Source organism: Manis pentadactyla, chromosome 2, assembly GCF_030020395.1.
Source record: "Manis pentadactyla isolate mManPen7 chromosome 2, mManPen7.hap1, whole genome shotgun sequence".
Classification (NCBI taxonomy): domain Eukaryota; kingdom Metazoa; phylum Chordata; class Mammalia; order Pholidota; family Manidae; genus Manis; species Manis pentadactyla.
The window spans coordinates 142,279,807-142,306,223 of record NC_080020.1 but is presented as its reverse complement, the minus strand read 5'-3'; the positions used below and the strand labels follow the sequence as shown (position 1 = coordinate 142,306,223).

General features: G+C 45.9%; 1 protein-coding gene across 3 annotated transcripts in view; it reads left to right on the top strand.

The window, feature by feature from the left end:
- Positions 1–26,417, top strand: part of SH3RF3 (SH3 domain containing ring finger 3) — a 375,142-nt gene that overhangs the window by 285,177 nt on the left and 63,548 nt on the right. For all 3 annotated transcript variants that reach the window (XM_057496861.1, XM_036920514.2, XM_036920537.2), the window contains exons 6-7: positions 8,503–8,673; positions 10,542–10,789. In XM_057496861.1, coding sequence (XP_057352844.1) covers positions 8,503–8,673; positions 10,542–10,789 — 419 coding nt within the window. The remainder of the gene's footprint in view (positions 1–8,502; positions 8,674–10,541; positions 10,790–26,417) is intronic.

The window sequence follows — 26,417 nt, the reverse complement described above, 5'->3', positions numbered from 1 at the left end:
GGGTATTTTAGAGGGACTGCTCTAGATAGGAGCACTCCTAAAAAGAGCACAGAACAAAACACCTAACATATGAAGAATGGAGGAGGAATAAAAAGGGAGAGAAATAATTACCAGGCTACGTTTATAATAGCTCAATAAGCGAGTTAAGTTAGACAGTAAGGTAGTAAAGAAGCTAACCTTGAACCTTTGGTAACCACGAATCTAAATCCTGCAATGGCAATAAGTACATATCTTTCAGTAATCACCCTAAATGCAAATGGACTGAATGCACCAAACAAAAGACACAGAGTAATAGAATGGATAAAAAAGCAAGTCCCATATATATGCTGCTTACAAGAGACTCACCTCAAACCCAAAGACATGCACAGTCTAAAAGTCAAGGGATGGAAAAAGATATTTCATGCAAACAACAAGGAGAAAAAGCAGGTGTTGTAGTACTAGTATCAGACAAAATAGAATTCAAAACAAAGAAAGTAACAAGAGATAAAGAAGGACACTACATAATGATAAAGGGCTCAGTCCAACAAGAGGATATAACTATTATAAATATATATGCACCCAACACAGGAGCACCAGCATATGTGAAACAAATACTAACAGAATTAAAGGAGGAAATAGAATGCAATGCATTCATTTTGGGAGACTTTAACACACCACTCACTCCAAAGGACAGATCCACCAGACAGAAAATGAGTAAGGACACAGAGGCACTGAACAACACACTAGAACAGATGGACCTAAGAGACATCTATAGAACTCTACATCCAAAAGCAACAGGATACACATTCTTCTCAAGTGCACATGGAACATTCTCCAGAATAGACCACATACTAGGCCACAAAAAGACCCTCAGTAAATTCAAAAAGATTGAAATCCTACCAACCAACTTTTCAGACCACAAAGGTATAAAACTAGAAATAAATTGTACAAAGAAAGCAAAAAGGCCCACAAACACATGGAGACTTAACAACATGCTCCTAAATAATCAATGGATCAGTGACCAAATTAAAATGGAGATCCAGCAATATATGGAAACAAATGACAACAACAACACAAAGCCCCAACTTCTGTGGGACACAGCAAAAGCAGTCTTAAGAGGAAAGTATATAGCAATCCAGGCATATATAAAAAAGGAAGAACAATCCCAAATGAATAGTGTAATGTCACAATTATCGAATTGGAAAAAGAAGAACAAATGAGGCCTAAGGTCAGCAGATAGAGGGACATAATAAAGATCAGAGAAGAAATAAGTAAAATTGAGAAGAATAAAACAATAGCAAAAATCAATGAAACCAAGAGCTGGTTCTTCAAGAAAATAAACAAAATAGATAAGCCTCTAGCCAGACTTATTAAGAGAAAAAGGGACTCAACACACATCAACAGAATCAGAAACAAGAAAGGAAAAGTCACGATGGACCCCACAGAAATACAAAGAATTATAGAGAATACTATGAAAACCTATATGCTAACAAGCTGGAAAACCTAGGAGAAATGGACAACTTCCTAGAAAAATAAAACCTTTCAAGACTGACTGAAAGAAACAGAAAATCTAAATAGACCAATTACCAGCAATGAAATTGAAGCAGTAATCAAAAAACTACTCAAGAACAAAATCCCCGGGCCAGATGGATTTACTTCAGAATTTTATCAGACATACAGAAATGATATAATACCCATTCTCCTTAAAGTTTTCCAAAAAATAGAGGAGGAGGGGATACTGCCAAACTCATTCTATGAAGCCAACATCACCCTAATACCAAAACCAGGCAAAGCCCCACCAAAAAAGAAAACTGCAGACCAATATCCCTGATGAACGTAGATGCAAAAATACTCAACAAAATATTAGCAAACCAAATTCAAAAATACATCAAAAGGATCACACACCATAACCAAGTGGGAATCATCTCAGGGATGCAAGAATGGTACAGCATTCGAAAATCCATCAACATCATCCACCACATCAACAAAAAGAAGGACAAAAACCACATGATCATCTCCATAGATGCTGAAAAAGCATTTGACAAAATTCAACATCCATTCATGATAAAAACTCTGAACAAAATGGGTATAGAGGGCAAGTACCTCAACATAATAAAGGCCATATATGATAAACCCACAGCTAAATCATACTGAACAGCAAGAGGCTGAATGCTTTTCCTCTGAGATCAGGAACACAACAGGGATGCCCACTCTCTCCACTGTTATTCAACATAGTACTGGAGGTCCTAACCACGGCAATTAGACAAAACAAAGAAATACAAGGAATCCAGATTGGTAAAGAAGTCAAACTGTCACTATTTGCAGATGACATGATATTGTACATAAAAAACCCTAAAGACTCCACTCCAAAACTACTAGAACTAATATCAGAATTCAGCAAAGTTTCAGGATACAAAATTAACACACAGAGATCTGTGGCTTTCCTATACACTAACAATGAACTAATAGAAAGAGAAATCACGAAAAGAATTCCATTCACAGTAGCATCAAAAAGAATAAAATACTTAGGAATAAATCTTACCAAGGAAGTGAAAGACCTATACCCTGAAAACTGTAAGACACTCTTAAGAGAAATTAAAGAGGACACTAACAAATGGAAACTCATCCCATGCTCCTGGCTAGGAAGAATTAATATCGTCAAAATGGCCATCCTGCCCAAAGCAATATACAGATACGATGCAATCCCTATCAAATTACCAACAGCATTCTTCAATGAACTAGAACAAATAGTTCAAAAATTCATATGGAACCACCAAAGACCCCGAATAGCCAAAGCAATCCTGAGAAGGAAGAATAAAGTGGGGGGGGATCTCGCTCCCCAACTTCAAGCTCTACTACAAAGCCACAGTAATCAAGACAATCTGGTATTGGCACAAGAACATAGCCACAGACCAGTGAAACAGAATAGAGACTCTAGACATTAACCCAAACATATATGGCCAATTAATGTACGATAAAGGAGCCATGGACATACAATGGGGAAATAACAGCCTCTTCAACAGCTCGTGTTGGCAAACCTGGGAAGCTACATGTGAGAGAATGAAACTGGATCATTGTCTAACCCCATACACAAAAGTAAATTTGAAATAGATCAAAGACCTGAATGTAAGCCATGAAACCATAAAACTCTTAGAACAAAACATAGGCAAAAATCTCTTGGACATAAACATGAGCGACTTCCTCATGAACATATCCCCCCGGGCAAGGGAAACAAAAGCAAAAATGAACAAGTGGGACTATATCAAGGTGAAAAACTTCTGTACAGCAAAGGACACCATCAATAGAACAAAATGGCATCATACAGTAATGGGGAATATATTCATAAATGACAGATCCGATAAAGGGTTGACATCCAAAATATATAAAAAGCTCACACACATCAACAAACAAAAAGCAAATAATCCAATTAGAAATGGGCAGAGGAGCTGTAAAGACAGTTCTCTAAAGAAGAAATTCAAACGGCCAACAGACACATGAAAAGATGCTCCACATTGCTTGTCATCAGAGAAATGCAAATTAAAACCACAATGAAATATCACCTCACACCAGTAAGGATCGCCATCATCAAAAAGACAAACAACAACAAATGTTGGCGAGGTTGTGGAGAAAGTGGAACCCTCCTACACTGCTGTTGGGAATGTAAATCAGTTCAACCATTGTGAAAAGCAGTATGGAGGTTCCTCAAAATGCTCAAAATAGAAATACCATTTGACCCAGGAATTCCACTTCTAGGAATTTACCCTAAGAATGCAGCACTCCAGTTTGAAAAAGACAGATGCACCCCTATGTTTATCACTGCACTATTTACAATAGCCAAGATATGGAAGCAACCTAAATGTTCATCAGTAGATAAATGGATAAAGAAGATGTGGTACATATACACAATGGAATATTACTCGCCATAAGAAAAAAACAGATCCTACCATTTGCAACAACATGGATGGAGCTAGAGGGTGTTATGCTTAGTGAAATAAGCCAGGCAGAGAAAGACAAGTACCAAATGATTTCACTCATCTGTGGAGTATAAGAACAAAGGAGAACTGAAGGAACCAAACAGCAGCAGAATCACAGAACCCAAGAATGGACTAATAGTTACCAAAGGGAAAGAGACTGGGGAGGATGGGTGGGAAGGGAGGGGCAAGGGCGGGGAAAAAGAAAAGGGGCATTATGATTAGCATGTATAGTGCGTGGGGGACACGGGGAGGGCTGTGCAACACAGAGAAGACAAGTAGTGATTTTACAGCATCTTACTACGCTGATGGACAGTGACTGTGAAGGGGTACGTGGAGGGGACTTGGTGAAGGGGGGAGCCTAGTAAACATAATGTTCTTCATGTAATTGTAGATTAATGATACCAAAATAAATAAATAAATAAGAAATAAAGATGAAGCGAACAAATGCATTTGCACACTGGTGCAGACCAGTGTAGGCTCCCTGTATGGGGGACCACATGCCTGGCTCAGAACTCAGCGCCCCCTGGCCATCCCCGGTTGGCCCTTCTTGTCTCTTCAGCAGCCCCTCACTTCGCCCTGCCCAGCCCCGGTGCTGCAGAATCCAGCCTGCCTCTGCCTCACCGCCTAAACACAGATTCTCTTTTTGAGCCTGTTTCCTCAGCTGTGAAATGAGGGGCGATCCCAGCCTCAGTCTGTGCAGGACTTAAGGAGACTGTGGGAGACTGTCATGTGACCACTGCCCCTCGTCTGCCCTTCTGCCCTGTCCTGCCTCAGCAGGGGGCCCGCACACCTGTGGTGGGGGTGGAGCCCTGCACCACTGTCCTTAGGGCCCTCAGACCTCAATTCCTTATAAAGATGTTGAAACCAGAGTCTTTGGCTCTGATGACATTGAGAGCTGTTCTGAGGAAGGAAGCATGTCATCCCTTGGGGTGGGACATCCTTGGAGTGGCACATCCTTGGAGTGGTACCTGTCTGCACTGCCTGCTGTTAGGCACTTAAATCCTCTGCATCACTGAGCATCTATTAAATAAAAGACCTGAAATTGCAGAAGAAATGCAACTCCCTGTGTGCAAGAGGCATGCAGTTTATCGGGCTCTTTCTGCAAACCAGCTTCAGTGGTGCCATCTCTCAGCTCTCCCTGTGCTGAGATGTGCTCCAGGAAGTGGGCATGGCTCTGATGTCCTTGCCACATGGCAGTGGCCTCACACTCAGTCCATGCTGGACAAACTGGGCAGCTGGTGTCCAGCCAAGTTCTCCCCAAGGCTGCCCATCATCCTGCCATTATTATTTCCTTAGGAACCATGTGTGTGTTTATCTATGACAAAAACAGAATTGGAAAGAACATTTTCTGAATTAAAGGTCTTAATGAGATGACTTGAGGCCCACAATCTAAGAAACCTTCATTTTTATTTTGTTGGGAAGGTAGAAACTCACCTTTTATGCTGAGAAGTGAATGCAAAGTCTTTGTTCTGCTAAATGGCATGGAGATCCTGAAATGCTAAGGAAAAGATATTCAGCTTATTCCCAGAAGACAGTTCACTTTCCATTATTTGATGGCTCCTCCCCCAGGATCACAAACATGACTGTGAAACAACTCAGTTGGTTGGAAGGGTATCAATCAGTGGCTAACACTTGCTTTATTTTTCGCTGGAGTGAACTCACAGCTGTGGAAGCAGCATGGTCATGGATGTGGCTCACAGGGCCAGGTGTGGGGGGGTGTCCCTAGTCCCCAGGCTGCCGAGCCAGCATAAGCCTTATCTGCATGGCCTGGGGTCAGCCCTCTCTCTGGCAGGGACAGTGCATCATTCGGGAGGTGTCCCCTCGTCCCCATCTTTACACTTCACTCGGCAGGTGCACACTGGTGGCCCACTAACGTCACCCAGGTCCCAGAGGGTGGAAGGGGAGGCAGGGGGCAGAGAAGGGCCCCAGTCACAGCCACTGCCTTTTCCAGGCTGCCCACCAAACCCTGCTGGAGGGAACCTGGACACCTCCCAAGCAAGGGAGAGTTCGGTAAACCTGCTAAAAGAGGCCTTTCCAACCCCAGGTCTCTGCTCCTCTTCACCTCCCCTCCCATCAGTCCATTGCCTCCGCCCCACCGGCCATGGAGGGGGGAGGTGACCCCAGGTCAGCAGGTGGCACCTCTTTCCTGGATCCCAGCTAAGGACAGGTCAATGTGTCACAGGTGGACACAGCTGCTCAAAGCAGCTCAGACCGCACACCGGTGGGGGCCATGACCTAGGACCGTAGGGCTTTAACTTCCGTGTCATGGTCCCTCCTTGAGGAGGGCTGCCGGCATGAGGCCTCCGTGTTTGCAAGGAGCCTGCAGCAGAGGCAACAAGGCGGCAGAGCCCCTACAGGGGGACCCTGAGCCATGAGTCTCGCCCTGTCACAGGTTCTGTGACCTGAGGCCACGTGCGCACAGGCAGTTGGGATACCAGGGGATGGCCCAGTGCCCAGTCCTTCATGGGACCTGTGCAGCATCGGTAGCCCAGAGGGAGGGGGGATGTGCTTGAGGCCCACGGGACTGGTCTCCTCCTGGGCCTGGGGGTCGAGGGCGCAGCTGGCACAGCGCAGGCCAGCGGGGGACCCTGGTAGCCCCAGTGGATGCTGCACGTGCCCCAGGAGTGAGTAGGATGGTACTTGAGCTGCCAAGACTTGTTCAGGGGGTGAGAGCCCCATGTTTGCCGCACCCCCCACTCCCGGCAAGGGACCACGGCAGCACATGGCTTCCCTCCCTGACCAACCAGTGCAAGTGGGCGCTGAGGTCTGTGTGGCACAGCCCCCACCAGGAGCCGCCACCCCAGCCTGGCCTACCCCTGGCCACAGAACCTGCCCCAGTACCCACGGCCACAGAATCGTGAGAGACAGGGTGAGGCAGACAGGATCGCGTTCAGTCACACTCCCTGAGAGCAGGTGCAGAGGGCCGTGCAGCACAGCCTCTGGCGGGGCCCAGCCCTGCAGCCCCTCCTCTCCTCCCTCGGCCCCTGCCCGTGCAGGGCACGCCCCAAGCCCCTGAGCTGCCACCTGGCTTTTCTGTTTGTAGGAGTTCCTCCATCACATCAAAGAGCTCTCTGAGAGTCATCAAATGTGAGACAGAAAGACAAGGCCCTGGGCTCTCTGCCCTTGTCACTGGGCATCAGATCCTGAATGCCTCCTTATGCCCTCGGCAGGCAGGGGGGCTTCTCTGTGGCGGCTTCATTAACTCTCCCCAAGGCCCAGAGTTCTGCCTAGTTGTCGGGGATGTGTATCTTTTCATCAGAGGAAGATGTAACCAACCTGTCATCCCACAGGGAGGGGAGGGAGGGGCCCTGTAAGCCAGGAAATTACCAAGGTGAGGAAGGGTGGCAGGTTTTACCCGATTTTATCTTCACTCTCCTCGGGGCTCTCATTCTGTTCCAGGGTGTCTCTCACTAGGCCTCTGGCCCAGGAGGCCTCCTTCCTTCTTGCTGGGACCCTTGGGTGGGTTCTACTTTGTATTCACCTGCTGAGAAGGCCCTCCCTAGGGACGTGAGGTGCTCGGGGGTCTGAGAGCTTCCTCAGCTCCCCAGAGACCTGCCCAGGGCCCCTGGAGTCTCAACGTGCGCACCACGTAGTCCGTCCAGGAGGAGGTACATGAGAAGCCACTCCTTTAGAATTCCTCTTTGGTTTCTTAGTGCCCTGAAGCACCCACCAGCATTCCTGCCTGGATCTTGGGAGCAATACAGCTGTCTGTTACAGTTCTCTCCATCGGTACAAAGCCAGCTCATCCTCAAGCCCTCAAAGGAGCAAGCACTTTGCATGTAGTAAGCGGTCCCTGCACGTACCCCCTGAGGCTGGGGAAGGAAGTCATTAAGCATTTTTCAAGAGGGGCTTGCCCATGGTCAGGGGCTAAGTTAGAGGCACAGTGCCTAAACGCCAGGCCAGGATGCACACCATGGAGTGCATTCTTCACTTGTCCTCAAATAGGCTTAGAAGAGAAGTAGATTTAAATAATTAGCATGATACGAGTATTGTAAGGAAGGATGCAACCAAGACTTCCCCAGCTGAACTGCCTTTTATTTGAAGGGGCCTCTGCAGTGTCTTCCAGCCCAGGCTGACTGGGCAAGCTTGGCGTAAGCCTCGGCTGGTGGAGATTAAATGAGGGAAACACTCTCGGTTTTCCCTAGAATGTTCTCTCGCCCAAGCATTAGGCCTTAGATGGTTCAGAGAGCAGGAAAATGATGAGGCCTAAAGGTCTGGCCCCCAGCCATCTACTCGGGACACTGGTGGGGCTAATGCAACCTGCCCAGGTCAGCGTGGAGCTGTGGAGTGACCGCAGCCTCTGGGACCTCAAGGTAGGGTGTGGTCTCCCAGGGCCTGGCTCTCCAGGTGTGTGATCCATGTGGGATCCTCCCTGTCCTACCACCTTGCTGGTTCCCTGCAAAAAGCAGGTGGGACATGGTGTGCACCAGCCCGGCCCCCAAGTCACAGGCTCCTCGGCGATGGGCTCCCCCGTGACCCTGGGGGTGCTGGGTGCCCTGACCCACCCTGCCAGCCCCATGACCCTTGGCCCCACATCCACCCCCCGCAGGTACCTTGCACTCTATGCCTATAAGCCCCAGAAGAGCGACGAGCTGGAGCTGCGCAGGGGTGAGACGTACCGCGTCCTTGAGAAGTGCCAGGATGGCTGGTTCAAGGGCGCGTCCTTGAGGACCGGGCTTTCTGGGGTGTTCCCGGGCAACTACGTGACGCCTGTCTCCAGGTGAGGCCCTGGCTGCCTGGGAGGGGGGAGTACAGCCCCAGGGCCCTCCGGGGCACCCCTGCCTCCCACCAGCTCCGAGCACCCCTGAGCAGGGCTCCCCTCAGCGTTTCACCTCCTGAGCTGGGTTTTGCTGTCTTCCCCTCGGTGGACACTGCCTGCGGAGGCAGGAGAGGGCACAGAAGGAGCTGGAGTCAGGGCCGCAGCCCTCAGCAGGGAGGGGCGGTCACCACAGATGGTGCCAACAAGTGAGTGTGAGCACGTGGGGAGTGTGCATGTCCTCACATAGAGACCTGTGTACACACGTGCATATATGCAAAGGAAAAAGGCCACATCCCAAAAGGTAACGATTATTGAAGTAGCATTATGGGCAATTAACATTTTTTCTTCTTCAAGTGTTTTCCTGCCTTTTGCAGGTTTACTGTTGTACTATTTTTGTAAATAGAGAAAGTAATCTTTAGAGTTTGAGAAAGAGGAAACACAGAGTTGTCTGAGAACTTTTCATTGAGATGAGGAATCCACTATTGATTCTGTCAGTCTGATTCATGGAACCCTCTCCGGGCCCAGCCCTGAGTTAGCCCTGGATGCCAGTGAGCTGAAGACATGGCTCCCCTTAGAGCCGGACTGCCATGAGAAAAGTTAATGTCCAGGCTTGCATTTGTGGCAACACTGATTCATACTTTTCAAAGCTCCGAGGGGACCAGTGCTGGCTTGGAGGTGGGCCTCTCATTGTGTCTTCTAACAGCCCTCCCTGGAAAGGCCCATAATTTGTGAGCCCACTTTAATCAATTTTTAAAAATTGTTTCCTGGGGTGAAAGTGAGCAGATGTCACTTAAAAACTCAGTTTGGGCTGGCCAGCTGGCTGAGTTTCTTGCTAGAGGTGAATTTCTACGGGCTGAGCACGATGCTGCCCGTGGTCCAGGTCCCAAGAGGCTGTTTCCCCAGTGCTGTTCTGCAGAAGCGCTGGCTCAGCGCTGCAGGCTCCTCCCTGGCTGGAGTCACAGCCCAGCTGTACCAGCTCGTGGAGATGGGGCCCTCCAACCTGGCCAGAAGCCATGGCCCTGCAGTGACACTCCTCTCCCACGCATGGCTTCCCCTGCCTCATGACCTAGACCTGAGGGGACAGCAGGGAGGTTGACACAGCGCTGGGACCCACAAAAGCTTCCAAGCTCCCAGATGCTGCCAGAGATTGCCCCCGTCAGCCAGCACATGGGTTTCACGCATGAACAGGTATGGCCAAAGGACTATTAGCCTGTTTCCAGAGTCCCAATGCTCCTTTTGTATCTCTGAACAACTCTCTGGTGTCCTCTGAAGCCCAGGTGAAAGGGCATCTGCATCTGGTATGAAGCCGCAAGCTCCCTGGCACCCCCAGCAGAACGTGGTCTGTCTGCGCCTCTTCCCAGAGACCGGCAGAAGCAGGAGGGCACGTCCAGGAGGAGCTGGGTCCTTGCCATCACTCCCCACGTACCAGATGTGTCCGAGCCTCGTGGGTGCGGCTGAGTCATCTGCTCTTGCTGGACGTGTTTGGGTACACACAGCTGCTAGAAAAAATCTAGGCAGAAGCTCTGATACAGAATATCCGATTGCCTTGATCCTGCCTGTTTCTCAGTGTTCTTTTACTATTTCTTCAATGGTAACCGGGTCTCATCACACCCAGATTTAGCCCCATACAGTTTTATTTGGGTGAGCTGCTGTCAAGCTTGAGCTCTGGGCCCCATATTCCTCCAGGGATTTGCTTCAGGGTCTGAGCCCTGGACTACATGACCTTGCCTTGCAGAGCCCCGAGCACCAGGTGAATGGGCCTCTGCCAGCAGCCTGCGCCATGCAGCATCTGTGCCCTCTCCTGACTCGATTGTACTTTATGTCCTCAGGGTTCCTGCAGGAGGCCCCACGCTGCCCCGGAATAACGTGGCTGCAGGGTCTCCACTGGCCAAAGGGATCGCCACAACCATTCACCCAGGTGGTGGGAGTCTGAGCAGCCCGGCACCTGCCATGAGACCCGCCCTTCCCCTCAGCACAGCCCAGTCCCCTCACCAGGCAGCTTCTCCTGCAATGGGCACTTGTCTGCGGCACTCAGCCCAGCCAGCAGCCGGCCAGGCCCACAGTGCTATCCCCACAGGTACGTACAGGTGCCAGGGGCCTTACTCTGAGAAGGGGAGGTCTTGGGGGCACAAATCATGAGAAACATTTTGGCCCATGTCTCAAGCTATCCATGGTGGGGCAAGTTGTATTTGCTAATCATAACCATAAACTCTTGGTAATCTCCTGTAAATTTATTGACTGACCATATTTCCCTATCCTGGCAGCTGAAAAGGTTTAGAGAATTCACAAATATTTACACATTTCATTGCAGCCAGAGGCCTGCATGGACTAATAAGATTAACTGTGGTGCCTTTGGATGACCCCACAAGGCCCCGTGGGCCAGCTGTGAGGGCCTTCCCTGTGTCAGCGCCCAGCATGTCTCTCCAGGGCTGTGACAAGGCCCAGACCCAGAGCTCCTTCTGAGATGCTTTGAGGCTGGAGGGAGTGATGGTCATTGACCCTTGCCCTCCATGCTGGCTTTATCCAGAGACTGACTGAATTCAAACAGCATTCGTTTGCTCCCTATATGGTGTAGATGAAGAGAAATTATGGGGTGGGTCTGAAAGGCGTAAAGAAGCTTAGCACTGAGCTAACAGGCTGGATCTTGACTCACGGATGGGGACCACCCCAGTAATTCCGACACCGTGGAGCCAGCCATGCCACCTCCGAGCTCTGAGAGGAGCCCCGGGCAGGAGGAGGTGACTCTGGATTACATCCAAGTGCACAGGATTCCTTTTCCCACCCCAACCTTATCCTCTCAGAAATCATCTCTCCTCCAAGTAAGGCCTTGTGTAAAATCTTTGGAGCAATAAAACCCACTGTTTTTAGAATCTAGCCAGAAGATGGCTGTTACAAGTGCCCCAGAGAACATCTGAGTGTGAGAAGACAACACAGCCCGCAGCACAGTGGGGCTGTCTCCTTCCAGTCACAGCTGGCGGGACATGAGGCCGGGAAATGCATGTCAGTCCACTCATACCCATACACACTCTTGGGACACAGGCCCGCATGTCGGCAGGCTGATGCCACCTGGCTCCCTGCAGCAGGAAGAATTGCTGTGCCCCTGGAGGGTGCTGCATGTGACACAAGCCACCCTGGGGACCCGGAGCCGGGCCCCTTCTGTCAGCCTGTGAAAAGGACCACCCCAGCTCTAGGCCTCGAGGACTGGCAGGCTGGGAGGAGGGGCCATGTGGCACCTGGTGACACAGAGAGGGCTGGCGAGGCCCAAGAGGAGGAAAGCAGCAGTCAGGCACGGGAACAAGGAAGGAGCCCTTGGAGGGAGGAGGAGAGGAGCAGGCAGATGGGCGGAAGCGGGAGAAAGCGCATTCCTATTCTGGAGATGGGGCAGAGGCCTGGCTGGAGTCGCGTACACACAGGCGCAGATGGACCCGTGTGTGAACGCTGGGGCCACATGACTGCCATGGCCCCCATTCCATCCTGTGTAAATGGAGCTTAGCTCTGGGCCACTGTGTGAGGACCCTCTGGCAGGGCATATCTAGTATACAGTAAGTACGCGGTAGCTGTCTTTATTCCAGAGAATAAGCATCTTACTGGAGAGGCCGAGGAGTAAATACAGACTGTCACCCAAGATCTAGAAGGCTGAATTCTCTTATAAAGGCCATGGACACCCACTGAGGGATTTTAAGCAAGAGGATGACACTTAAGCAAATACCTCCAGGCACCGTAGGGAGGAAGAGTTGGTGTGGGCCAGCCTGAGGCTGGAAGCCCGCAGAAGGGTGTTGCTATCCCCTTGTGAAAGAGGATGGTGGGCCTGGCGCCCCAAGTCAGGTTGCAGAACTAGGGCAGAGCAACGAGATGTTCAGAGACAGAACAGTCACGAGTAGGAGACGGGCTGCATGGAAGTGCTCGCAGTGAGCACGGAGCAAGTCCAGTTTCGGGTCTCTGGGCTGGTACACAGAGAGGGTGACAGTAGTGTCCCCCGACCCACAAGAGATCGGAAGGGCCCTGGCTTACGGGGACAGTAATGACATGTGGCTTTGAGAGGTGCTGTGGGCACTAGCCCCACTGAGCCCCACTGGCTGATTCAGAAGAGCCTCCTTATGTGGGACCCACATCCCATGCGTGTGCCCCACCCGGCCATAGTACAAAGTGGCCCCTGTCTGTCCAGCCCACCTTACAGGCAAGGCACAGACACGTGACCTAGGCCCCAGGAACACACTCCTGCATGTGACCTCCATTCAGAAGACAAAGACCTGAGAGGTCCCCTTTGGGGGATGGAGGTGGTGGTGTAAGCGTGCAGCTCTTCACAGCAGCAGGGTGGACATCTGGCCTCATGCTGGGTGGCGTCCACGCTCTCCTGGGGCCTTCTGGGTGGGCCGGGTCCTGCCCTGGGCATAGAGCTTCCAGGACTGACTCTGCCATTCCGAGGCTCCATCAGTGCCTAATCATCTCTCATGTATATTATTTTTGCTTAAATTAGTCAATGATGAGTTCTTCATTTTTGTTTGCAACTCTGGCTTGTGGGACCCTGGTACAAAAAGAGCTCTTCAGTCATATTACCTGGTGCCGGCCTCCGCCCCGACCGTTACCTTCCAACCAGACATGCTGATAGCACAGCTTGAGTTCATCTGGTGGTATTTGCTGGGAGCCTCTTGGTAGGGATGCCAAGTGATGGGGTGAGCCCACACAGAGCTTCCTGACTGGCGTGCCAAGGCTGTGTGAGAAGCATGCCAAGATACTGATTTCCCTGACCCTGAAGCACACAGGCAGGGCAAGTCCCAAGCCAGGGCCCCCTGATTACAGACACCTTGTCCAGTCACCCTAGTGTGCCACCCAAAAGGTTCTAAGTACACCGTGACTAGAAAGCTGGGCAGCCTGCCCCTCACTGGGAGTGCTCATGCCAGCACCACACCCTTCCCATATCACACCTTGTTAGCAAATATCTCAATTCCAAGAAGAAAATGAGACCTGCCACTCATTTCCTCCTCTGTGGAATAGCAAGCAGAATGAAAAGAAATTGGCATGGCTAGAGGCATATCAGTCACTGCATCTCAGTCGATCGCCATAGTAACCACATGGTGTGGAAAGCATTCTCTGCCATCGGTTCAGTTTTACATATGGGAAGAGGAAGATTCAGGATGGTTAAAGCTACTTCTCCAGCATATCCCAACCTGATGCCAGTCCCCAACAACTGCTGTCACAGCTGGGTTAAAGAATGGCTCCCACACATCATATCAGTAAATTAAATGTCACTGAGTTCCCACAGCATTTTCCACTTCATTCTGCATTTAGAGAGAGAAAAAACACTGTTGACAGTACAAGTAATGGATTGTTCACTGCAGTAATTGCCCATTTCAGCAGACCCCAACCCAGGCAGTTGAGAGGCATTTCATCAATGTTCTCATCTTCAGCCAGAGGCAGGCAGTTTGACAAAGGCTTAATTGCATTGGCCATAACATCCAATATGATTTGTTGTACTTGATTAATGTAACTCCTTTTCCAAGGGCAGAACTCTCCCCGGAAAGTTCCAGCATCCACACACCCTCATAGCAGTGCTTAGCAGGTGCAAGAACCTTCTCCAGCCATTTATCTACGAGCAAAAAGCACTGAAAGTGAGCTAGATGCACATAAGGCACTCTGTTAGGGTCTGGAGATGCAGAGAAGAATCACAGAGACCCCATTTCTACCCCCATTATAACGAAGGACAAGAAAACAAATGCTCATAATAGAGTTTGAAAGGCACTGTGGCAGAGGCATAAGGAGGCTATTAAGAAAGCACAGAGGAGAGAAACCTCATTCAGCTTGGGAAGGAAAGTGGAAGAGAGAAGTCTGTGGGAAGTTTTCAAGAGGAGGTGCCGCTGCCTGGATTCTTACAGTACCAAAAGGAGCCATCTCAGCAGAGTTCCACCAGAAGAACAAGCAGGGGCAAGGGCGTGGCAAGGAGAGAGGCTGTAGCCTTTGGGTGACTTTATCTGGATGTGATTGAACAAAGATACAGAAAGAAGGTCAGGGTGCTGTCGGCAGTTTCTCTGCAGGAACCAGATTTATGTCTGTGTCTTACAATGGGCAGAATATAGCATCAGCAGTGGAGCCAGGTGAGAATGGAGGCATGGATAGAGGACCGGGCTGGCAGAGGACAGGTGCCCTCGGAAGCTGACATGAGGCCAGGCTGGGGAACAAAGACAGCAAGAGGACGAGTGTCTTGTGGTGAAGCTGAAAGGTAAGCAGAGGCGTTTCATGAAGGCTATTTAGACCACGTCAAGGAATTTCGGTGTTTATCCTAAAGGCAATGGACACATTAGAGGGTTTTTAATAATAGCTATAATCATATTTTTGTATCTAAAGGATAAAGCTAGACTTCTACTTACGCCCAAGACAAAGTGATGAGGACAGTCTTTACCCTCTCGGTGGAAACAACTAAAAGCACAAATATATGAAACAACACTGCATGAGGCACTGGCTATTAGTAGACGAGGGGCAGTGATTCATGAGAAATGGGAAACAAAGACATGAGCCCCAGCTTACTGGCTGCAGAGAAGTGCCAGGCATTGCACCGGCAGGCTCCCAAGGTGATGATGTGCAGTTGAGAGTCTGGGCAACAGACGGCTAGAATTTGAAGGATGGAACACCAGAGCCTGAAAGAAAGAAAGCCCCAGAGCACACACTGTATCCTCTGAGTGACATCTGAGAACTAAACAGCGTATGCAAGTGAAGAAACCATGCAAAACCAGGAGAACAATGAAAGAGGACCAGTGCCATCTGCCCTGCACACACAGAGCACTGGGAATCGTATCTGTTCCCACCAGCCAGACTGGGAAAAGCAGCAACACAGGGCATGGACTAATCTGCACAGAAGGGTCTTGCCTCAGTAGTGAGGAATGTTATCCCTGGACTGAGTGCTATTCTAGTCCCATCTAACCAATCTTAAACTCAAAAAGAGCAAACTGTTTCCTATTAATTTAACTGTCCTAGAACTAAACTCAATAATATTTATAGGAATACAAAAATATCCAGCTCTCAACAATAGAAAAATAACAATGTCTGATATCAACAAAAAAATTACAGGCATACAAAGAAGCAGAAAAATACGATCCATAATGATGAGTTAATCACAACTGACCCAGAACTAACACAGATGTTAGAATTTGCAGACATTAAAACAGATATTATAATTGCATTCCAAATGCTCATAAAGTAGAAACATGGAAGATATTTGAAAGGCCCAAATGAATTCTAGAAATAAAAACTACAGTGTGGATACACTGGATGGAATTAATGGCAGACTAGATGTTACTGAAGAAAACATTAGTGAACTTCAAGGCATAATAATAGAAACTATGAAAAATGAAATGGATATGAAGAGAATTTTTTTTTTAATGAGCACAGCATAAGTAAGCAATGGGACAACTTCAAGCAAACCAATATACATGTAATTGGAGCCCTCAAGGTAAAGGAGAAAAAGGTTAGGCAGAAAAATTATTTGAAGAAATAATGGCCCAAACTGTCCTAAATTTTATGTGAACTATAAACTCACAAATCAATGACAGTTGATGGGAGAATATATTCATAAATGACAAATCCGATAAAGGGCTGACATCCAAAATATATAAAGAGCTCATGCACCTCAACAAACAAAAAGTGAACAATCCAATTAAAAAATGGGCAGAGGAGCTGAACAGACAGTTCTCCAAAGAAGAAATTCAGATGGCCAACAGACACATGAAAAGATGCTCCACATCACTTGTCATCAGAGAAATGCAAATTAAAACCACAATGAGATATCACCTCACACCAGTAAGGATCACCACCAACCAAAAGACAAACAACAACAAATGTTGGCGAGGTTGTGGAGAAAGGGGAACCCTCCTACACTGCTTGTGAGAATGTAAATTTGTTCAACCATTGTGGAAAGCAGTATGGAGGTTCCTCAAAAAGCTCAAAATAGAAATACCATTTGACCCAGGAATTCCACTTCTAGGAATTTACCCTAAGAATGCAGCACTCCAGTTTGAAAAAGACAGATGCACCCCCATGTTTATCGCAGTATTATTTACAATAGCCAAGAAATGGAAGCAACCTAAGTGTCCATCAATAGATGAATGGATAAAGAAAATGTGGTACATATACACAATGGAATATTATTCAGCCATAAGAAGAAAACAAATCCTACCATTTGAAACAGCATGGATGGAGCTAGAGGGTATTATGCTTAGTGAAATAAGCCAGGCAGAGAAAGACAAGTACCAAATGATTTCACTCATATGTGGAGTATAAGAACAAAGAAAAACTGAAGGAACCAAACAGCAGCAGAATCACAGAACCCAAGAATGGACTAACGGTTTCCAAAGGGAAAGGGACTGGGCAGGAGGGGTGGGAAGGGAGGGATAAGGGCAGGGAAAAAGAAAGGGGGCCTTACGATTAGCATGTATAATGTTGGGGGTGCATAGGGAGGGATGTGCAACATAGAGAAGACAAGTAGTGAGTCTACAGCATCTTACTACACTGATGGACAGTGACTGTAATGGGGTTTGTGGGGAGGGACTTGGTGAAGGGGGAGTCTAGTAACCATAATGTTCTTCATGTAATTGTAGATTAATGATAATAAAATGAATTAAAAAATAATAATAATAATAAAAATAAATCCTAAGAACTGCGAGAAAAAAAAATCAATAACAGTTGGTATCCCCCAAGTGCAAGAAACAAGGGGAAAACTACACCTAATTATATAGATTTTTGTATAAAACTACAAGGCAAATTATAATGAAATTGTTCAAAATCTTTGATATAATCTTAAAAGCAACATGAGGAAAAAAGATACACTACATTAAAGTAGGAGAAAAATAAAGATTAAAGTAGATTTCTTGTCAGGAACACTTTAGATGAGAAGACAGTGGCATAACTGAAAGAAACAAATCTATCCAGTTAGGATGCTAGACTCAGCAAAAATGTCCTTCAAAAATGAAAGTAAAGAATTATTCACACATTGGAAAGCTAAAAGATTTCATCACCATTGGGCCCACACTATGAAAAGTGTTTTAAAGTTATTTTTGGTAGATGGAAAACGGTATCAGTTGAAAACATGGATCTATACAAAGAAATGAGCGCTAGAAATGTAATTGCATAGGTAAATATATGTTTTTTCTTATTATTTAAATATCTTTAAACTGTAACTGTTTAAACAAAAATAAAAACAATGCAGTTGGGATTTAAGACCTAACTAAAAGTAAAATACGTAATGCAAACACATAAAGGTTGGGAGCAGAGAAATGGAAGTACCAGATGCTATTAAAATTTATGGCCTCACTTGATAGACAATGATACGTTAAAGATGTGAGCAACCACTAAACATCAAAATGAAGAGCTACTACAAATAAGCTACCAGATTATAAGGAATCACAAAAACCTCCAATCCATCTAAAAGGAGTCGTAAGGACAAGGGAAGAGGAACACAGACCACACACAAGGTCAAACAGAACAAATGTCATGAAATGTAGGCTTGAACCTACTCATACAAATAATCACATTAAATATAAATGTGACTCTAAATAACTTGAAATAGAATGCAGAGATTGTCAGGTAGTATTTAAAATAGAAAGAAAAGAAAACAAGAGCCAACATACGCTGTGAAAAGGAAACATTTTAATTCTTAAATACAAACACACAAATAAGTTAAAAATGAAAGGATGGAACAAGATATACAGTTGATTCTCATTATTCACAGTAGCTCTGTTCTATAATGTTTCTATGAACACTGAATTAGTGAATAGTGAACTATTGCTCCCAAGTGAAATATGTGCATGTATCTCACATAGATTAAAATCTTAAATACTAAAAATAACTCATTCTGGTAGCTTTTTTATTTTACAAAAGAGAAAATGGGGTTCAGAAATGTTAAGTGACCATGCCCCTAACAGATGGCAGTCAGACCCATCCAGCTGGCCCAGAGCTGGGGTTTCTTGCCCTGCCTGGCCCCTCCCATCTCCATCCCTGGGCATCTCTGTATGAGCCAAAACTAGACAGAGCATCACCCAGCTGCACCTCATTGGGGAACATGTGTGGCAGTGACTCAGATTCTTTACTGAGAATTTGAGAATGTCTGAGAATGACTGCAAAAACACCACAGGCTTTGATTTGGGGGTTATAAATCAATTTTAGCTTATAAGTGAATTTGCATATCCATCTCTGAATAATGAGGGTCAGCTGTACCATGCCAATACTAATCAAAAGAAATCTGGGGTGGTTATATTAGTGTCAGACAGAGTAGACTTTAAAACAAATAATATTATTACTAACAGGTAATTTCATAATGTTAAAGGGGGGATCAGTTCATTGAGAGAAATAAATGCATCAAATAGCAGAGCTTCAAAATATATAAGAAGTTACTGATAGAGCTGCAAAGCAGAATAGACAAATACACAATTATAGTCAAAAGAGCTTTTCAAAACTCTCAATAGTTGTTAGAACAATAGACAGAATATTGTAAGAATATAGAACATTAGAACAACACTATGACCAACCTAACTGACATGGAGAACTCAATCCAACCACCGCAAAGCACACATTCAGGTGCACACAGAACACACTTACCAGAGCAGACCTTGTTCTGGGCCGTAACATTTAAATCTCAATAAATTTAAAAGGATTCAGGTCACACCAACTCCATTCCCTGACCACATAGAGTTAGAACACAAGATATCTCCAAATATTTGTAAACTAAATGGCGCACTTCAAAATAACCCATGCATCAAAGAAATCAGACATGTTACTAGGAAGCGTTGTGAACTGCATGAAATGAACACAGCATGTCAGGCTTCCTGGGATGCCAGTAAAGCAGTGCTTAAGAGGAAATTTATGGCACTAAATGCCTCCATTAGAAAATAAAGTCTCAAATCAATCACTGCAGTTTCAGTTTAAGAAATTTAAGAATTTAACCAGCATGTGGAGCAGAGATGGAAACTACTGTGGAGCAAATGCAGATCACACAGAGCAGGGAATGCCAAGTGAGAAAGAGCCAGCATAGGCCGAGGGGAAGAGGGAGGGGAGAGATTGGGAGAGATTTTGAGGACATTTCAGGTGTAAGAAGCCCAGGAAAAGGAGGTACTAGCTATGAGAAGACAAGAATAGCAGGAAGTCGATTGCATCAGTGGGACCCACTTACCTCTGTTGGTAAGTCACAGGTGGGAAGCTAACAGAGCTATAAGGTTGGGAGGCTGGGGAAGGACTCCACCTGGGGACCTGCCCTCGAGGCCAGAGGGCTGGGCCACATGCAGAGGAGTTGTAGAGAGGGGGCCTGAAGCTGTGGGGGACCCGTTTCCCTTTCCTCCATGAAGTGGGAATGGTGAACTGGGGTAAGGGAAGGACAAAGCTGACAGAGACATAGGTCATGCATCTATTTGGCTCATTATAGAGCACCTGCTGGGGGCCAGGAACATTCCCGGACACTGGGACAGAGCAGTGAATGGACGAGGGCTCTCGGCGCTCAGGGCCCCAGACTACTGAAGTACTCCAAAGGGTTAAGGAGTGGAGGGGATCCTGAGGCAGGAACAACAGTGCTTCTCAAGCAGCCTGCCTCTGTGGGGTGGGTTGTTGAGCAAGTAGGATCACTAGCGGGATAGCCGTCTGGGTCAGCACAGGGTCAGGTGAAATTAAGGCACATCCTACTGGCCATCAATGGGGTCCCAACATCTTCTGCTCCAGCGTCATGAGCCGTGCTTCTCCTCACGGGCACTCTTTCTCCTCTAGCAGTTCTGTTCTGTGCAGTCTGTCAAGATGTTTCAGATGAGGTTCTCTTTCCTCAAAGACTCATTCATTCATTCAGAAACTTTATTAAGCCCCTTCTGCATGCCAGGCACCATTCCCGCTGTTTGGGCCAGTGCCCCTCCCTCGTGGAGCTTGCACTGTAGTGGGGGACAGACGGTGGACACTCAGTATGTAACAAAGGGCATATTCTATGGGTCCTCAAAAGGAGGTAATGCCAGGGAGAAAGAAACAGTATAAGAGGGCAAGAGGGGCCAAGACTGGAGAAGACAGGTCATGCTGTGGCTGGTGGTTAGGACGGGAGTCTGAGAGGTGGTGTCCAAGCTTTCTGGGGGAGGGCAGTCTGTGCACTCACATGCTGGCACCAAGCGTCCGCAGTGAGAGCCAGCATGCGTGCGTGATGGGCAGCCAGGGACCAAGGTGGCCGAGGGGAAGAGGGAGGGGAGAGATTGGGAGAGACTGCGGAGAGATTGCATGGCAGCAGGAAGACCTGGGGTACCATCCCTCCTCGGTGTCTGTTAGCAAGGCCACTTGGCAGGCTTGTGAGGGCTCACCAGCCCTAGCCCTCCGCAGGCGGCAGGAGCCAGAGCAGTCCCTACAGACTGTGTTTTCAGATGCCCTCCCTTCCCGTTGCGGGGCCAGCGGGCTGGGGTGAAGGAGAGTTCAGGCAGCTGGGAGGGGCAGATAAAAGGCCCCAGGAGCACAGTCCCTGTGCCGGGCTCCCTCGGGGTGATTAAGGGAACCAAGCAACTTCCTTGGTCTGCATAACTGCCTGACCTGGTCTTCGGAAATGGCAGAGACATGTTGAGTGAATATCTAAACCCATCCCAACCCCAAGTAGTTTCTTAAACCCATAAATCAGCCTTTATATATTTCACCTCCTAGAAACAGAGGCCAGGGCCTGAGCGCTGGAGAGCCCGCAATCGTACAATTAGATCTCACCAGCTCTGCCTGGGCAGCTGTCGGAGGAGCAGCCAGCTGCAGGTGGTGGGGCTCGAGCTCCTTCACACACCCGGGATGTGCATCAGGACTGATGAGCACCCTGAGCATCCACACATATCGCAGGCTTAGAATGTTGTTTTATTGCACCATTTTTTTTTTTTTAATAATTATTTTTTATTGAAGGGTAGTTGACACACAGTATTACATTACATGAGTTTCAAGTGTACAACACAGTGGTAGAACATTTATATACATAATTCTAGGTTCCAGCTATCACCCTACCAGGCTGTTACAATATCTTGACTATATTCCTTATGCTATACATTACATCCCGGTTACTAATTTATTTTACCATTGGAAGTCTGTCCTTTTTTTTTTTTTTTTTTTTTTTTTTTTTTGTGAGGGCATCTCTCATATTTATTGATCAAATGGTTGTTAACGACAATAAAATTCTGTATAGGGGAGTCAATGCTCAATGCACAATCATTATTCCACCCCAAGCCTAATTTTTGTCAGTCTCCAATCTTCTGAGGCATAACAAACAAGTTCTTACATGGAGAACAAATTCTTACATAGTGAATAAGTTACATAGTGAACAGTACAAGGGCAGTCATCACAGAAACTTTCGGTTTTGCTCATGCATTATGAACTATAAACAGTCAGTTCAAATATGAATACTCATTTGGTTTTTATACTTGATTTATATGTGGATACCACATTTCTCTCTTTATTATTATTATTTTTAATAAAATGCTGAAGTGGTAGGTAGATACAAGATAAAGGTAGAAAACATAGTTTAGTGTTGTAAGAGAGCACATGTAGATGATCAGGTGTGTGCCTGTAGACTATGTGTTACTCCAAGCTAGACCAGGGCAATAAAACATCCACGTATGCAGAAGATTTCTCTCAGAACGGGGGGGTGAGGTTCTAAGCCTCACCTCTGTTGATCCCCAATTTCTCACCTGATGGCCCCCCTGCGACTGTGCCTGTCTTAGGTTGTTCCTCCCTTGAGGAATCTTACCCGTCTCTGGCTAACCAGTCATCTTCCGGGGCCATACAGGGAAATGTGAAGTTGGTAAGTGAGAGAGAAGCCTTATTGTTTGAAAAAGTTAGCTTTTTACTTCTTTGCATATTTATGCCCTGTGGCTTCTATGCCCAGCATTTGTCTTGAGGTATCTTTACCACTTGGAAGAATTATGATACTCGGTAAATTTGATATGAGGCACGAATTCTATTTAAGGGTTGTAATTAGGAAGGAAGAAGAAAAGCTATAGAAGTAGCAGGCGGAAGAAAACATGGGAAGATTGATTATTTCTTTGATATATCTTCTTGTAGAGTAACTTCAGCATGTATAGGTTTTAAGCTACTACTTAAATTGCACACACACATTAACATAATAGGAGTATAGTTACATAACCAAAGCATATCTGTAATTACCAGCCATCTGCAGTGAAACCAAGAAAACCAGTTAGGCACCTTAGGCATTTGTGAAAACTTATCTATGATATGGTGGATATTGTCCAACTGAACTTGAACAGTCTGAGGGAAATCAGACAAATTAAAACAACCCATTCCTGGGGACTGTTCATATGCCATATGTTCTTTTAACAATAAATAGTTTGTAGTTGTAAGACTTTGGAGCGCTACTATTTGCACTTCTCCAAATTCTTGGTTGAGTTCCAACAGTATAGATACAGTCCAATTTTGTTGTTTTACTGTATGCACAGGCCAGCTTAGATATCTCCTTTCTCATTCCCATGGCAGGTCCAGGAACTGGTGGGATGAGTGCATCTACAGCTGTAGCAGTGCGTGGATCTTTGTTGGGGTTTTTTGATGATCATCTTCTGGCATGAGTCTTCCAGAGGGTGCAGATGTTGGAAGTTCTTTTTCATATCGTATCTTAGTTCATTTTCGGGGTAGCCCAATTAGGCTTTGATCCTCTGTATAAACACAAACAGACCCTTTGCCTACACTTTTATATGCCCTTTATACCCTTGTGTAGAACTTGTTGGAGGTTACCACACAGGAGCTGCCTTTTTTTTTTTTTTTTTTTTGCTATCACTAATCTACACTTACATGACGAATATTATGTTTACTAGGCTCTCCCCTATACCAGGTCTCCCCTATAAACCCCTTTACAGTCACTGTCCATCAGCATAGCAAAATGTTGTAGAATCACTACTTGCCTTCTCTGTGTTGTACAGCCCTCCCTTTTCTCCTACCCCCCCATGCATGTTAATCTTAATGCCCCCCTACTTCTCCCCCCCTTATCCCTCCCTACCCACCCATCCTCCCCAGTCCCTTTCCCTTTGGTACCTGTTAGTCCATTCTTGAGTTCTGTGATTCTGCTGCTGTTTTGTTCCTTCAGTTTTTCCTTTGTTCTTATATTCCACAGATAAGTGAAATCATTTGGTATTTCTCTTTCTCCGCTTGGCTTGTTTCACTGAGCATAATACCCTCCAGCTCCATCCATGTTGCTGCAAATGATTGGATTTGCCCTTTTCTTATAGCTGAGTAGTATTCCATTGTGTATATGTACCACATCTTCTTTATCCATTCATCTATTGATGGACATTTAGGTTGCTTCCAATTCTTGGCTATTGTAAATAGTGCTGCAATAAACATAGGGGTGCATCTGTCTTTCTCAAACTTGATTGCTGCATTCTTAGGGTAAATTCCTAGGAGTGCAATTCCTGGGTCAAATGGTAAGTCTGTTTTGAGCATTTTGATGTACCTCCATACTGCTTTCCACAATGGTTGAACTAACTTACATTCCCACCAGCAGTGTAGGAGGGTTCCCCTTTCTCCACAGCCTCGCCAACATTTGTTGTTGTTTGTCTTTTGGATGGCAGCCATCCTTACTGGTGTGAGGTGATACCTCATTGTAGTTTTAATTTGCATTTCTCTGATAATTAGCGATGTGGAGCATCTTTTCATGTGTCTGTTGGCCATCTGTATTTCTTTTTTGGAGAACTGTCTGTTCAGTTCCTCTGCCCATTTTTTAATTGGGTTATTTGTTTTTTGTTTGTTGAGGCATGTGAGCTCCTTATATATTCTGGACGTCAAGCCTTTATCGGATGTGTCATTTTCAAATATATTCTCCCATACTGTAGGGATCCTTCTTGTTCTATTGATGGTGTCTTTTGCTGTACAGAAGCTTTTCAGCTTAATATAGTCCCACTTACTCATTTTTGCTGTTGTTTTCCTTGCCCGGGGAGATATGTTCAAGAAGAGGTCACTCATGTTTATGTCTAAGAGGTTTTCGCCTATGTTTTCTTCCAAGAGTTTAATGGTTTCATGGCTTACATTCAGGTCTTTGATCCATTTTGAGTTTACTTTTGTATATGGGGTTAGACAATGGTCCAGTTTCATTCTCCTACATGTAGCTGTCCAGTTTTGCCAGCACCACCTGTTGAAGAGACTGTCATTTCGCCATTGTATGTCCATGGCTCCTTTATCAAATATTAATTGACCATATATGTCTGGGTTGATGTCTGGATTCTCTAGTCTGTTCCATTGGTCTGTGGCTCTGCTCTTGTGCCAGTACCAAATTGTCTTGATTACTATGGCTTTATAGTAGAGCTTGAAGTTAGGGAGTGAGATCCCCCCTACTTTATTCTTCTTTCTCAGGATTGCTTTGGCTATTCGGGGTCTTTGGTGTTTCCATATGAATTTTTGAATTATTTGTTCCAGTTCATTGAAGAATGTTGCTGGTAGTTTCATAGGGATTGCATCAAATCTGTATATTGCTTTGGGCAGGATGGCCATTTTAACGATATTAATTCTTCCTAGCCACGAGCATGGGATGAGTTTCCATCTGTTAGTGTCCCCTTTAATTTCTCTTAAGAGTGACTTGTAGTTTTCAGAGTATAAGTCTTTCACTTCTTTGGTTAGGTTTATTCCTAGGTATTTTATTTTTTTTGATGCAATTGTGAATGGAGTTGTTTTCCTGATTTCTCTCTCTGTTGGTTCATTGTTAGTATATAGGAAAGCCACAGATTTCTGTGTGTTGATTTTGTATCCTGCAACTTTGCTGTATTCCGATATCAGTTCTAGTAGTTTTGGGGTGGAGTCTTTAGGGTTTTTTATGTACAGTATCATGTCATCTGCAAATAGTGACAGTTTAACTTCTTCTTTACCAATCTGGATTCCTTGTATTTCTTTATTTTGTCTGATTGCCGTGGCTAGGACCTCCAGTACTATGTTAAATAACAGTGGAGAGAGTGGGCATCCCTGTCTAGTTCCCGATCTCAGAGGAAATGCTTTCAGCTTCTCGCTGTTCAATATAATGTTGGCTGTGGGTTTATCATAGATGGCCTTTATTATGTTGAGGTACTTGCCCTCTATTCCCATTTTGCTGAGAGTTTTTAACATGAATGGATGTTGAACTTTGTCAAATGCTTTTTCAGCATCTATGGAGATGATCATGTGGTTTTTGTCTTTCTTTTTGTTGATGTGGTGGATGATGTTGATGGACTTTCGAATGTTGTACCATCCTTGCATCCCTGGAATGAATCCCACTTGGTCATGGTGTATGATCCTTTTGATGTATTTTTGAATTCGGTTTGCTAATATTTTGTTGAGTATTTTTGCATCTACATTCATCAGGGATATTGGTCTGTAGTTTTCTTTTTTGGTGGGGTCTTTGCCTGGTTTTGGTATTAGGGTGATGTTAGCTTCATAGAATGAGTTTGGGAGTATCCCCTCCTCCTCTATTTTTTGGAAAACTTTAAGGAGAATGGGTATTATGTCTTCCCTGTATGTCTGATAAAATTCCGAGGTAAATCCATCTGGCCCGGGGGTTTTGTTCTTTGGTAGTTTTTTGATTACCTCTTCAATTTCGTTGCTGGTAATTGGTCTGTTTAGATTTTCTGTTTCTTCCTGGGTCAATCTTGGAAGGTTATATTTTTCTAGGAAGTTGTCCATTTCTCCTAGGTTTCCCAGCTTGTTAGCATATAGGTTTTCATAGTATTCTCCAATAATTCTTTGTATTTCTGTGGGGTCCGTCG